The sequence below is a fragment of the Asterias rubens genome, chromosome 2 (genome assembly GCF_902459465.1).
Source record: "Asterias rubens chromosome 2, eAstRub1.3, whole genome shotgun sequence".
NCBI lineage: Eukaryota > Metazoa > Echinodermata > Asteroidea > Forcipulatida > Asteriidae > Asterias > Asterias rubens.
The window spans coordinates 18,957,965-18,971,721 of NC_047063.1; the positions used below are offsets into that span (position 1 = coordinate 18,957,965).

The window sequence follows — 13,757 nt, forward strand, 5'->3', positions numbered from 1 at the left end:
CCTCTGAAGTGACGTAGTTGTGGAGAAAGAAGTAATATTCCAGGAATTTTGTTTTTAATTTGATATAGAGACCTCAGATTTAGAATTTGAGGTCTCGAAATCAAGCATCTGAAAGCACACAACAACGTGCGACAAGGGTGTTTTTTTCTTTCACAGTTATCCCCCAACCCCGACAACCAATCGAGTTCAAATTTTCACAGGTTTCGTTATTGGACAATTACCAATAGTGTCCACTGTCTTTAAAATAGCCTGAAATAGGCTCTTGTAGACTTCAAAGTCTACAAACAAACGCTTATTCCATGTGTATGTTAGCCCTTGTAATCAATCAAAATGTTCCTACTGTTTTTTTAAATGAAATATGCTACTTTCTTCCAGTTTTATTTTGTCATTCATTAAGGCACTGGTGAGATTTTATGTTCAAAGTATTTATAGGGAAAATTAAGAAATATATTTTAACAATACAAATCAAAATTCGTACTCAAAGTTAATAAGAAATCAGAGACAAAACATACATTAACAATTTACATACTCTACGATGACACAAAAAGCAATTTATTGTTAACTTTTTTTCTGAGTGATATAATATTCTTATTTAAAATGTTGTAAAAACTTTCAATCTAATAAAGTGTTTAAAGTTATATATTTTTGTAAGTTTGCTTAGACTCTCTGGCGCGTCTGCATGCAAAGTAAATTGCTCACAAAAAGTAAGTAAACTTTTTTCAATCAAGTATATTTTTTCATTTATTACCTTCTTTGAATTAAGTTATATATCAATACAAATCTGACGTACCCGATTCCTCTTTAAAATGATACCACATTTGCAATGATGGCATGTTGCTGAAATTGGCTACATGAATGACAAAGAGGCAAAGTCACAAATGATCAATTTAAAGCAACTGGTCAAGCTTCAGAACCATGAATGGTTTACTCAAAGACCCCCATCTCTTGAAAAAAAAACACCTTGTTTGGGTGTTTGCAAGACTCGTTACTGAACTTCTTGTCTCAATATAAAGTGGATTAAGATCAGTAAGTTGCCTTGCTTGCTTGATTTACAGTGTCAATTGTTTGTTCATACAGTAACACAAAGTTGCTAATTTTGGCGCATTTGATTTGTTACTCTCTTTCTTACTCATGTGGCCAAGTCCAGCAACATGTCATCATTGCAAATGTGGTATCATTTTAAAGAGGAACACGTCAGCTTTGCATTGATACAAAGAGAGTCGTAAATAATAAAAAATATACTTGGTTGAAAAGTCTCCTAAATTCTTGTGAGCAGTTAAGTTGTGATAACGTAATGTTATCGCAGCTAGATATGCTAAGAAGAGTAACATAATTTGTAGGTATATAAGTATATTGTATTCTAAAATGCTGATTTTGAAATTAAAATAAACATAAAATAGAACATAACAAATGTTTATTTGATCATATAAATTATTTTAATACCCCTAGCCATGACCCCGATTTATTCAGACATTGCCCCCCCCCCCCACACCACCCCTACTGCGTAACTCCCCCTCTCCCAATCCCTCGTACCCCCGTAGCATGAAGGCTATCGTCCCAATTTGCCTGGTATCCGCTTCTCTCCAAGTTTAAATTCAACGCACAACAGTGTCTTGCAACCAGCGCATACTGTGAGGGATGTGATCTGTGAGCGATTGTGTTACCTGTTAGGTGGTTAGTTCAATCATTAGTCATGAAACTCCGCTTTGTGACCAAGTAATTTCACTATTTACTTCACTATGTCTCCATGTAGCAGTTAAGAGAAATGTGTACCACACGATTAGGCATCCTGTAAATCGTAATAAGGCGAGGAAAGCCGTCCATATTCCCCGCTAGGCAGGCATGCCGACTGTCTCAGGTAGGTGTCGAGTTACCGGACAAGAACTTTGTTTTTTCCCCCCGAGTGTTGACTGTGCTGCGCTAGCTAATAATATATACATTGTAGCTTGGTCGACATTTGGCTTGGGAATCATTTATCATGTTTAAATTTAGTGAATTGATTGAACAAACTTTTGAACAACGAAGATCAATGCAAACATTGTAATTGTGAAAAATAAATGTAATTGATTCATCCACAGCAATTACAGAAATGTAATTCTTATTTATTGATAATAATACTAATAGGGCCTAATTATTATTATTTTAAATTTAAGACATGTTGTTAGATTAGAATTAAATAATTAATAATACATTTATAGCCTTTTTCTATAAGATTTATTGAGAATAGCAAAATATCAAGAGAGGGCGCTGTTGAACCAACACAAAGATTATGCGATGCAGCGCGAGGCGGCATGACAACATATATATACACCGCGGTAGCAAATCTATCTACCCCCATCTGCCTACCCGTAACGCATTGCGGTTCTGAAATTCTGAAAACCCTATTGATTTGTCTTTTTTACTCATTCAAAAATTTACCTTATTGCATTGCAATTGGTGCTTGAATTCATCAACTTTGAACAATGTCATGATAAACTTACAATTAGATAGTTGCAATAACGTAACTCTCCTACCGACAGCCGCCAGGCCGGAGGGTTTTGAGATTCTCTCGAGCGGCAAACAACAATCTGGTCCAACACGTATAATTGAGACAGCTAGTCACCAGATTTGCCCTATTTTTACAACTTTCAAAAATTACGACACAAATTCTACAGGGCACGAACTTAATCCTCAATGTCTAGTGAACACTCAAAACACCATTCTGTGAAACCATTCTGTGAAAAGGGGTGTTACAAGGCAGTGCATGTGCACTGTCCGTTTACAGTGCCCGCAGTTCACTCATAATGGCGCGCAACACTGCTTGTAACACCCCTTTTACAGAATGGTTTATTCCAAATTGGCTGCGGCTCGGCAGTTTGTCAATCCAATAGGCTGTGGTTCAGCGCTTGGTGACCAAAAAAATAAGGCATTGAACATATCGGACAGTCAATACGTGCGATGCGACAAAGGTCCAAATTTCAACCTGGGAAATTTGTGACTGTTTCGCTACGGGCGGGATCTGGTAAGTTTTTGTCCTTTTTCGTCAAAAATATTTTTTCAATGGTGTTTTGAGTGTTCATTAGACATTGAGGATTAAATTCAGGCCCTTAGAGTTTGTGTAATGAATTTTTGAAAGTGATAAAAAAGTGGCAAATCTGGTGACTAACTGTCAAAATTATACGTGTTGGTCTGGACCAGATTGTCGTTTGCCGCTCGAGAAAATCTAGTAACCATCCAGCCTGGCGGCCGTCGGGGGGAGTTTACGTTATTGCAACTAACAATTAGACTGTAGCCTGAGTAAATACTCATGCTCAGGGGCACTCATAAATTGCTGTGCTTGTAGGTCCTAATGAGCAATGAATGCACACCCATTTTCAGCCCGATCGGACTTTCCATGTGGTCAGGGCAGAAACCACTAAAATCTGACATTTTTAGGGCAAAATACCACCTTTTTGGTAAAAACATGTCATAACCATGTCAATTTTTATCACATTTATGCAAATTTGGTATCAAATTGATGAGAATTGCATGCTCAAATCAATTCTTTCATCAAAAATAAATTTTCTGAAATGTAGGTCACTGTAATCTTTAATATGTTATCGTGACCTTTGACCCCGTTTTTGAAATAATGTATCATTCATTTGATAGAGCATGTCTTCCTCTATCAGAATCCACTAAGAAACAGTTGGGCTCGTCAAAATTTACAAGTTTATGACTATTTTTGTACAAGTCACTATGATCTTTGATATGTTATCGTGACCTTTGACCCAATTTTTGAAATAACGCATCATTCCAAAAGTCAATGAAATGAAAATCACTTGATAGAGCATGTCATCCTCTATCAGAATCCACTAAGAAACAACTTGGCCCTTCAAAATTTACAACTTTAAGACTATTTTTGTACAGTTGGTAGGTTACAAATTAGTCAGTTTATACATGTACTTTACTTTATAAATAAATTAAAATAAAAAACTTTCCAAAGTTACTAAAATTGTTATTGGTTTGGGATTTTTTCATGTTGAGGGCTGATGTGGTCTAACCAGAATCATACTTTAAAATACCAGCAGTGACGCACCCAGGATTTAATTTGGATTGTGGGTGGAGGGGGGGGGGGGGGGCATTTTTCTGAAACAAAATTCTTTCCAAGATGGTAAACAAAAAATGTCACCATGCTGCAACTCTGGCTTCATCGGAAGGTTAGCATGCCTTTTCGTGTGCTATATGGTTAAATGGAAATCGCACAGTTAGCACAAAATCTGCTGCTGAGCAGCTCTATTAAAATGGGCACTGAAGTCAGAGTTGCAGCATGGTGAACAAATTGTTCTTGAGGATTTCTCAGAAAGTTACTATGCATTAATTTGTTGTTCAAGATTCATCACAGGGGTTAAAGTAAGACTGCATAAGTTTGTGATCTACTGAAGAAAGGCAGACAGCTTCTCCATCTCAACCTTGATGTAATCTCTAACTGGGATCACTAATAATCACAGTGGTGCACCCGAAAGGGGGGGGGGGGGGGTGGGGGACGATGGGTCTGGGGGATTGATCCCAGCCCCTCCAAGGTATTCAATTTGTTTGTTTGAGTTGTTTTGATTTTTTGTTTTACAATCTTCGAAAGAAATTTTTGGGGAAAATATGGCCCACCCCCAAAAAATAATAAATCCTGGGTGTGTCACTGCTGATAGTTTAAATTCTGATTCTGGTTAAACCACATCAGCCCTCAACAAGAAACAAATCGCAAACCATGAACACTTTAAGTAACTTTAGAAACAGAAGAGTGAGGTTTGTTGGCGGATTTATTATGTAAAGTATATAAATTGACTAGTTTGTGACCTAACAACTGTACAAAAATGGTAATAAAATTGTAAATTTTGAAGAGCCCAGTTGTTTCTTGGTTGATTATCATAGAGGAAAACATGTTCTATCTAGTGATTTTTATTTTGTTGATTTTTGGAATGATGCATTGTTTCACAAATTGGGTCAAAGGTCACGATAACATATTAAAGATCACGTTACTTGTACAAAAATAGTCATAAAGTTGTAAATTTTGAAGAGCCCAACTGTTTCTTGGTGGATTCTGATAGAGGAAGACGTGCTCTATCAAGAGATTTTTATTTCATTGATTTTTGGAATGATACATTATTTCCAAAACTGGGTCAAAGGTCACGGTAACATATTAAAGATTACAGTGACAGCACGTAAAGTTCTGGGGGAAAAAATCTTTGAATATAATGTCCGGTTAATTTCGGATAGTTGGTTAGCGGTTAATTTAACTGAATACCAAATTTCAATACTCGCCCAGCACTTATGTTTGTACACGCTTTTTTTTCTTCAAATTTTCAAATCATCACATCTAGACAAACTCATCATTAAGCCCTGTAATTCCACAAATGTAAGGAACAAAATGAAATATGTTGAAGTAGTGTAGGAATTTTTCTAAGTGGTAGAAATAAACAATAAAAGTACCCTGCATTTCGTGACCTTTGAAAACTTTGCGTTTTAGACATGTACATGTATCAATAGTTGCATGCAATGGCGACAATGATGAGACGATGTTAAAAGAGAGCCATTAACAGCTGAACAAGGTGGGCTACATGTAGCCCTACCTGTGTGGCCAACGAGTGCCATGACTAGTGAACTGATAATTTTAAGCTTTGTTTTTCCCTTGATCGATAGCTTACTTTAAAGGATGGAGGATGACAATCAAGATGGAGGAGACCAAAGACGAACTAAGGATCACGCAAAAACTGAGCAACTTGATAAGAGACCGGACACTTTGTCTAAAGATTTAGGTAGCGGTAGCTCCCTGCAAGACAGTAAACAATCACCGAGTTTGAACAATAGACATGCCAGGAGAGACAGAGAGGATGCGTTCCGTAAGAGCAAATCAGAAGAAGTATTTGAGTACTGCAAAGAGATGGGTCAGCGTAAAGATTCAGAGAATGTTCGGACAGCTGGATCAGGGTGTAGTAGCCCCACAAGTAGCACAGCAGGGGTGGACATTAACCACCGCTTACCACCTGAATCTCCTGGTGCCTGGTCGCCTAGTGCCTCACAGATACACTATATGGCGGACTCGCCGCTTACCCCAACGAGATTCCGCTCCAAATCCGAGGCAGACACAAGTACGAACCCAATCCATGCCCAGGCTATAATAAGCACAAGCGTGCGACCAAAAGAACGAAGGACCAGTTCATCGTCGTCCACGGATGCACAGTCGCCAGTTAGTGTGGATTCGCCGCGGGGTGAGCCAGCAGGCTCAGCATCTGGATCCCTTTCGCTGCATGGTACGGTGACAAGAGAGGGGGAAATGGTTTCTTTTGTTGCCGATGATCTTATGGAGAAAATCCGTCAGAGCGGTGACCCATTGAAAGCTAAGAATAGGGGTAAGCCGCATCATGGCCTGTGCAAAAATCCCAACCAAAAACAAAAAATAAAAAAGACAGCAAAAGTGGAAGTATTGGTTTTTTAGTCGTGCTGATGGACTAAACCATTTCTGTTCGAAAATCTCTAACTTTGTTTTGCAATTCTGACAAACAGTAGTGCATTTGTATTAACATTGCTTGCATTTAGTTTGAAGTTCTCTTTATTTCTTTTGATTTTTTTTTTACTCAAAAGACTCATTCGAGATTTATTGTAGTTTCATCAAACCCCGGCCCCTCGTACATGTACACATCGTTCTGAACCGGTCAATCTGTTCAAGTCTCAATGCAATTTATTAGCAGCCAGAAATGTCTTTACGTATCTAGGCACATCCCAGAGTCAAAGCTGCAAAATGACAAGCGTACTGGTCCTGCTGGCTAGTTGCTGAAAAGCTAAGGGGGGCAAACCCTGATTCGTACTATATGTAGATTCTGGATGCGGCTAGTTTGTGATAGAAATTTGTGACAATGTGTCTGGAAATGCTTACGTGCAATGGCCCTTGAAAAGTACAGTTCAAATTGATGCATGGCTTGTTCTTGGTTTTTGTGTTCATTTATCCCACAGCAGCTTATTTTAGTGTTTCCCTCGATTTTCTTTTAACCTGGATTGCATTCAACTTATGTGACTGTGGAGCCACAGTTTGAAAGATCTGTGACATGCTAGTTTGGAGCATGAATGCACTGTATTGAAAAGCTTTGCACAGATTTCACAGTTTGCGATATTTTCGCAAATGCTGCAAAATGCTGCAATGCTACAAAACGCTTTTGTGCCCAACGCGCTCTACTTTCTAGAAATATGCGATGTGACAATGTTTGCGTTGGTAATCTGAGTGGTAGACTCCCTTGTTGCAATGTGCGAGACTCTGTGGGGATGTAATGTAAGGTGGCAGCAGACCAGGTCAATTTGTTGTTATCAAAAATGTGTGCATGCTCAGGATGATGTAATCAATGGAAAAGAATTAAAGGCAGCGGACACTATTGGTAATTACTCAAAATAATTATTAGCATAAAACCTTACTTGGTAACGAGTTATGGGGAGAGGTTGATGGTATAAAACATTGTGAGAAACGGCACCCTCTGATGTGACATAGTCTTCGAGAAAGAAGCAATTTTCAACAAATTTGATTTAGAGACCTCATACGGTAGTTAGAATTTGAGGTCTCTAAATCAACCATCAAAATGCACACAACTTCGTGTGACAAGGGTGTTTTTTTTTTCTTTCCTTATTATCTCGCAACTTCGACGACCAATTGAGCTCAAATTTCCACAGGTTTGTTATTTTGTGCATATATTGAGATACACCAAGTGAGAAGACTGGTCTTTGACAATTACCAATAGTTTCCAGTGCCTTTAAGCGATACAGTGGGTCTATGTCTGCTCTCATTTCGGCCCAATATCTGTCATTGAACATGCTTTCTTATATTGAATCATTGTATTAATGGTTGAGTGTTTTTTAAACCCCTCTTTTGCTGATTGATATCAGGGGCCTTTTCTAAATCTTGGCTCGGGCTTTAATTGATTTTGCGGTTGAACAAAGATTTTCGGGGTAGATACAATCGCCTCAATGCCCTTGGAGGTTTCCTTTGCTCATATGAAATGCTCCACCTTGTACATTGTACATGTAAATTGGGTCCCTTCAATGATCAAAGAGGTGCCCTTCAATGAAGCAGAACAAAACCTAACCCTTATAAGACCATTGTAAATACATGTTCAAATGATATTGTATCTATGTGGTCATCCTATATGGTCATTTTTGTTGTTTTTGTAATTTGTTGCCCTAGTTTGTGGGTTGTTTTTCCTTTATTTAGCTTTAATGCTCGAGTTGTGATTGTGTAGCAAGAAGCGCATTATGTTTTATATTAGCCTAACAGTCTACATTTATAATGGTTGATTTATGCAGTGAAACATGTGGTACTGACCTTTTGTACAATGCAGAACGCACCGCTGAAAAGTGTGCGTCGACCGTTTCAACCATTTTGTTAGGTAATTTTTCTGCGTACATTTTGACTCCCAAAATGACGGACATAATATTTGCACGTAAGCATAGAGCCTCTGTGTGGTCTAAGTGTGCGGAATGTTGTTCAAAGAGTAAATAAAAATGTATTATGCATAATGCTCTGCCCAAAATGGGGGCCCTTTGGATCGTTGGGTGTCAGCAGACTTTACCAGGTAAATATATGTTGTTGACATAGTTTAGGGAATGCCCACATTTCTGAGAACCGTGATTTTACCTGGTAAGTCTGCCACCTAGTGTTCTCAAAAGTCTCCCATTGCATGTTACCAAGTGGAGCTCTGGAAGTGCCCGTAGGATTCTGAGTACATTATCTACATGTACATGTACATGTTATTATCCAGCGATAAATTATCTTGGGAAGTCAGAATATTTGCCTGTTAACATAGTGCACATACATGTACACTACGTTTGAAACAGTCTTCCCAAATCCCTTATCGCATGAAATTATCATCCCACAGTAAGGATGGTCTCAGACTATGATAAATATATCATGAACTTAAAAGTCCAATGTCACTTACAGGCCTGTGTATTGCACTGACACTGTCGGTGATGATCCAAATAGACTGGTGAAGTATGCATGATAATTTCTTGACGGGAAAAGCCATCACTTTCTTCGTCCTCAAATACAACTTTTGTAGTAACCTGTCGTCCCTTGAAACCTGATGTCCAACATAGCTTTGTTTGACAAGATTTTTACAGGGGACCCTGGATAGTGCACAAGTTGTCCTTTCACACGAGGAACATTTTTGTAAAATTCTACAACCATGCGACAATTAAGCAAGGGACCCTTGCAAAAGATATTCACGAACCACGTGTGAAAGGGGCTAAAAGTGTCATTAAGAAAGCCCCCCCCCCCCCCAAAAAAAAAAAAAGAAAAGACCACTCGGGGATTCAGCTTTAAGACCAAACTAATGAAAGCATCTTACTGTTGTCCATGTGTTATCTCCAGGCAGTAGCACAGCAGGCTCAACAGCGAGTCTCACCCCTTCATCTTCATCACGTAGCCGCACCCCTTCCCTAAGCCCCTCTGGCATCAGCTCCAGTGCAATCCCCCCGGTGGACCCTGCTGCCCTGGCCGATATTGAGAAACACTGTAAGAGGGTGGCAGATAACGTCGACCTCATGATGGGACACCTGTCTAGTACACTACAGAATGTAAGTCACTGTCTGTCGTCTTTTAATTTTGTAAAAGGTTTTGAGATTTCACTGAAAATCTGAAGCGTACTCCATGTCCTTGTAGGGTGATTTTCCTTGGTACATGTAGCAGTTAGTATTCAATCTGAGAAACGTTTACTGCAGATTCAAATTTTGGGACCTAAAAACTGACATCTTTTTACATAACAACCTTACTCACTAAAATGTTTTTGTACTATCGAAAGCTGCTGTACGCTCCTATCCAAAGATTTTTCTTGCCATTCATTTATTCTCAAACACATAAACATGGATTGGTAAATACCCCCAAAAATGAATGCCCCATAAGAACTTGGTATGAAGCACTGCAAATGTTGATAGTATAATTTTTTTTGAGAAAGATCGTGTTACTATGTTACCAGACAGCTCCAGAATTTAAATTGAGTTTTTCAAATTCTACTTGTGTGATATTTGTTTTTGATGCATTGTACCCAGAAACTTAAAGGTCCGGGGAAAAAAAAATTGTGATATAATTCTGTGTCATATTTTATGACAAGTTTGATAGTTTATAAAAATAATTCTTCTAGACTTCAATTTCTACTATTGTCTTTCATCCGCACAGATGTCGGCAATTACTGTTGGTCATACTCAGACATACAGAGATGCTGTGGAAAAAGCCGGAGTCACTGTTGATCAAAGTGTTAAGGTGAGCGAGCTTACTTTCCCCCCAAAGCAGACTGACATGTTTGTACTGCACATGCTCGCTGGACTGTCCTTTGTTATCATGTAGTTAAAGGCACTGGACGCTATTGGTAATTGTCAAAGACCAGTCTTCTCATTTGGTGTGTCTCAACATTTGCATAAAAAAACAAACTTGTGAACATTTGAACTCAATTGGTCGTCAAAGTTGGGAGATAATAATGAAGAACAACTACCCTTGTCACAAATATTAGTGTGACTATTGACATTAAAAACAATGCTAGATCCCAATTTTAATTGTTAGGTGTCAAGCATTCAGCCCGAACACCTCTTATTTTTGGTTTTTTGTTTTGCCTTTCTTCTACTTCTTAGGTGTTCGGAGCAGAGTATATCTGAACACCTCTTGTATTGTTTGTTTGTTTTGTTTTTAGGTGTCCTAGTCCGCTAACAAAAGCACATTATGAACGCGTTTGAGCTTGAAACTTTGCACATGGTTAGATATGCATTAGGCGAGGAAAAATGTTTAAGTTACGTCATGATGACGTCATCCATTCTTAGAGTTATGAGGATTCAAAGTTTATTATTTCAAAAAAACTTGTTATCTACATGACAGATTCTTACAATCAATACATCCTCAGAGACATTCGGTGTAGACATTTCCGAGGTAGCAGACATAGTGTTTGTTATAAAACTGCAGTCTTGTAACTATCACCCTGGTCTTGGAGTTGCAAGATACTATGAAAGCAAAAACACCCTTGTCACACAACGCTGAGTACTTTCAGATGCTTGATTTCGAGACCTCAAAATCTAATTCTGAGGTCTCGAAATAAAATTTGTGGAAAATTACTTCTTTCTCGACAACTACGTCACTTTTAGAGGGAGCTGTTTCTCACATTGTATTATGCCATCAACCTCTCCCCATTACTCGTAACCAAGTAAGGTTTTATGCTAATAACTATTTTGAGTAATTACCAATAGTGTCCACTGCCTTTAAATTGAATGAAAAGAGTGCAACTAAATGTGTTGTTTTCCCCACTCTTTCTGCAGTGTATGTACGCACTGATCGCTAAGTGTGAAGAGCTCAACAGGACTATGGAGCCCGTCCACAAACTTGCCAACCAAATGTATCCTTTATGTGAGACGCCATGTTTATCAGGATGAGATGTTTCAGTCTTTTATCTGAACTTTTTATGTCGGCCTAGTGAAGAATTTCAGGCAGTTTTTTTTTACACATTTAAATAAATCCTGTTGTTTGGTAACTCACTAGTGCTGCGGACACTGTTCCCAAAAGCTCCTCTGAATCTTGTTTACCCAACAAGCGGCGAAAATGACATCATTTCAAACAAACCTTGTTGTATCCCATATTCAGGCTTTTTTTGTTAGCAAAGACTCTCAACCCTGCTTTATGCAGGAAGGGTTTAGTTTATCTGGAGGGGTAGGGTTGTCTCTAAATTCCCTGTGAGCTGGGGGATTAATCAATTTCCCTGAAGAGTTTGGTACTTTTTGTATGACATAAAACACAATGTCCACAGATTTACATTAAACTTACACAGTTTGAAGCTAATGAAGAAAGAAAGCTTCCCTTCAAATATTACTTGCTGAGGTGATGTAGCTTTTTGAGAAATGAATAAAACAATGTCACGAAAATTATTCTAGCATGTACAACAAATTTCTTCCCAGTTTTGGTATTAAAATACCAGTACTGGTAAATATGTTTCCTTTAAGATTTAAGACAAGCTTATTTTTGGTGATTGGGATGAAATCACACTGCATATGTGGTCCTTCCAACTCGTTACAAGAAATTACTATTTGAATCTTACAATTGGGTTAATGTTCCTTAATTCAAACCCGTAACAGTAAATCAGTGAAGAGACTACTAGAAGAAATGGAGGCTGCCTGCAAGTAGCTCATTGCTTCAGTTTTAGTCACCAACTCAATCCACGTTAACTCCTTATTACCGGTACTGCTGTCAAGTCAAAGACAACTGCTCATTACCTTGGGCAAGCATAGACCCAAAGATCAAAGCACGATTCAATCCTTAAGGATTCTTGGCAGTTAATATCAGTGTAAGGTTGTGTCTGAATCGGCGGCTACGGCTACGGCTAGATTTACGCATCATCATGCGGTGAGGTATAGGCCGTCTTTATCAACACTCTTAGCAACAGCCGTAGCCAAAGCTGCCAATTCGAATTCGGCCCATGGGCTGTTTTCATTGAACTTTGACCTGTTTGGCTATGGCTGTGGCTATACTGAAGTGTAATCACATGTAATGTTTAGCCACATTCAAAGCCATTTTGTTTTATACATAGCCATATATCATGGTGAGGTATCAATGTATTGACCCCTTGCACGCACCTCACAAGCGGCAACTGTGCCACGCTCACCATTTTGGGTGGTCAATAGGTTTACATGTAGGTTTACGTGTAGGTTTAACTGAATAACGCACAGTAACATTGCCCACCAAAATGGCGCATCCAAGATTGTTCTGATGATGATGTCGGGTGAATTTGTTCAATATTTGGTTTGTGGTAACACCATGTGTGTATCTACATAGCCATAGCTTCTTGCTATACTATTTGCAATATTGGCTGTTTTCATAATCAACCAACCATTTACGTGGACTCTCGTATTTTGAGAGAAATTTTCCCTTTTAGCACTCGCTTTACCATGAAAAGATTATCAACTTTCGATCAATTTCAACAACAGAAAACAAGGTTACATGTGTGAGTGTATTTTTAAAACAACGACATTCTTGACAAAACCTTTGATGACTTAACAACTGTGTCATTGTGTTCCTGATCTGTGAACTGTCATGTGAATTATTATTGGTATTCAAAAAGCAGTGTCTTTGAAATAATACCTCTCATGTCTGATTCTTCTTAACGATTTTCACAATTGCCATTATTTATTTAATTATGCAGCTTGGGGTAACTGTTGGATTCTGCTCAGCGTAAACATAGCAAGCTGCCAAAAGGTGTTGTTTGTTCCGTCCGAATTATAAATTGCGAACAAAAAAAAGATGCTGTTGCAGACCACAAAGTTACCCTTGGTGTTTAGGCCGAAAAGTTGTAATGGTTGCACCCACCCACCGCAGCAGTTGAACTTAACAAAGTACTTTCTCTTCTACAAAGAAGTATGAAGTTTAAAGGCACTTGACACTATTGGTTATTACTCAAAGTAATTTTTAGTATAAAAACTTAGTTGGTAGAAGCAATGGAGAGCTGTTGTTATTATAAAACATTGTGAGAAACGGCTCCCTCTGAAGTAACATAGTTTTTGAGAAAGAGGTAATTTCTCCCTCAAATAGTAGAATACGTCAGCTGAAGCCTGTTATTATGCATCTGAAGCGAACAAAGTAATGCAACAAGGGTGGGGTTTTCTTTTCTTTCAAATCTTCACATGTTTGTTATTTTATGCATGTGTTGAGAATATTGGTCCTTGACAATTACCAAGCGTGTCCAGTGCCTTTAATGAAAATGTTGAGATAAATTTGGATTTGAACAAAGAAAAAGAGT

At 38.3% G+C, this 13,757-nt stretch overlaps 1 protein-coding gene across 2 annotated transcripts; it reads left to right on the plus strand.

The window, feature by feature from the left end:
• The first annotated feature begins 1,646 nt into the window (after positions 1–1,646).
• On the plus strand, positions 1,647–12,852 carry LOC117307315 (BLOC-1-related complex subunit 6-like). 2 transcript variants are annotated; one of them, XM_033792032.1, is made up of 6 exons: positions 1,647–1,858; positions 5,653–6,362; positions 9,362–9,567; positions 10,166–10,249; positions 11,290–11,366; positions 12,100–12,852. In XM_033792032.1, the coding sequence occupies exons 2-6, from the start codon at positions 5,666–5,668 to the stop codon at positions 12,146–12,148; spliced, it is 1,113 nt and encodes a 370-aa protein (XP_033647923.1). In that variant the 5' UTR covers positions 1,647–1,858; positions 5,653–5,665; the 3' UTR covers positions 12,149–12,852. The 2 variants fall into 2 exon arrangements, with proteins under 2 accessions (XP_033647923.1, XP_033647924.1); XM_033792033.1 differs by having other exon boundaries at positions 5,653–6,263.
• The last annotated feature ends 905 nt before the right edge of the window (positions 12,853–13,757 follow it).

Excerpts from the sequence above, each read along its gene's own strand:
- LOC117307315 (XM_033792032.1), top strand. The coding sequence starts at position 5,666 with ATGGAGGATGACAATCAAGATGGAGGAGACCAAAGACGAACTAAGGAT. Across the intron at positions 6,363-9,361 it reads ATTGAAAGCTAAGAATAGGG|GCAGTAGCACAGCAGGCTCA; the intron begins GTAAGCCGCATC and ends TGTTATCTCCAG. Across the intron at positions 11,367-12,099 it reads CACAAACTTGCCAACCAAAT|TAAATCAGTGAAGAGACTAC; the intron begins GTATCCTTTATG and ends AACCCGTAACAG.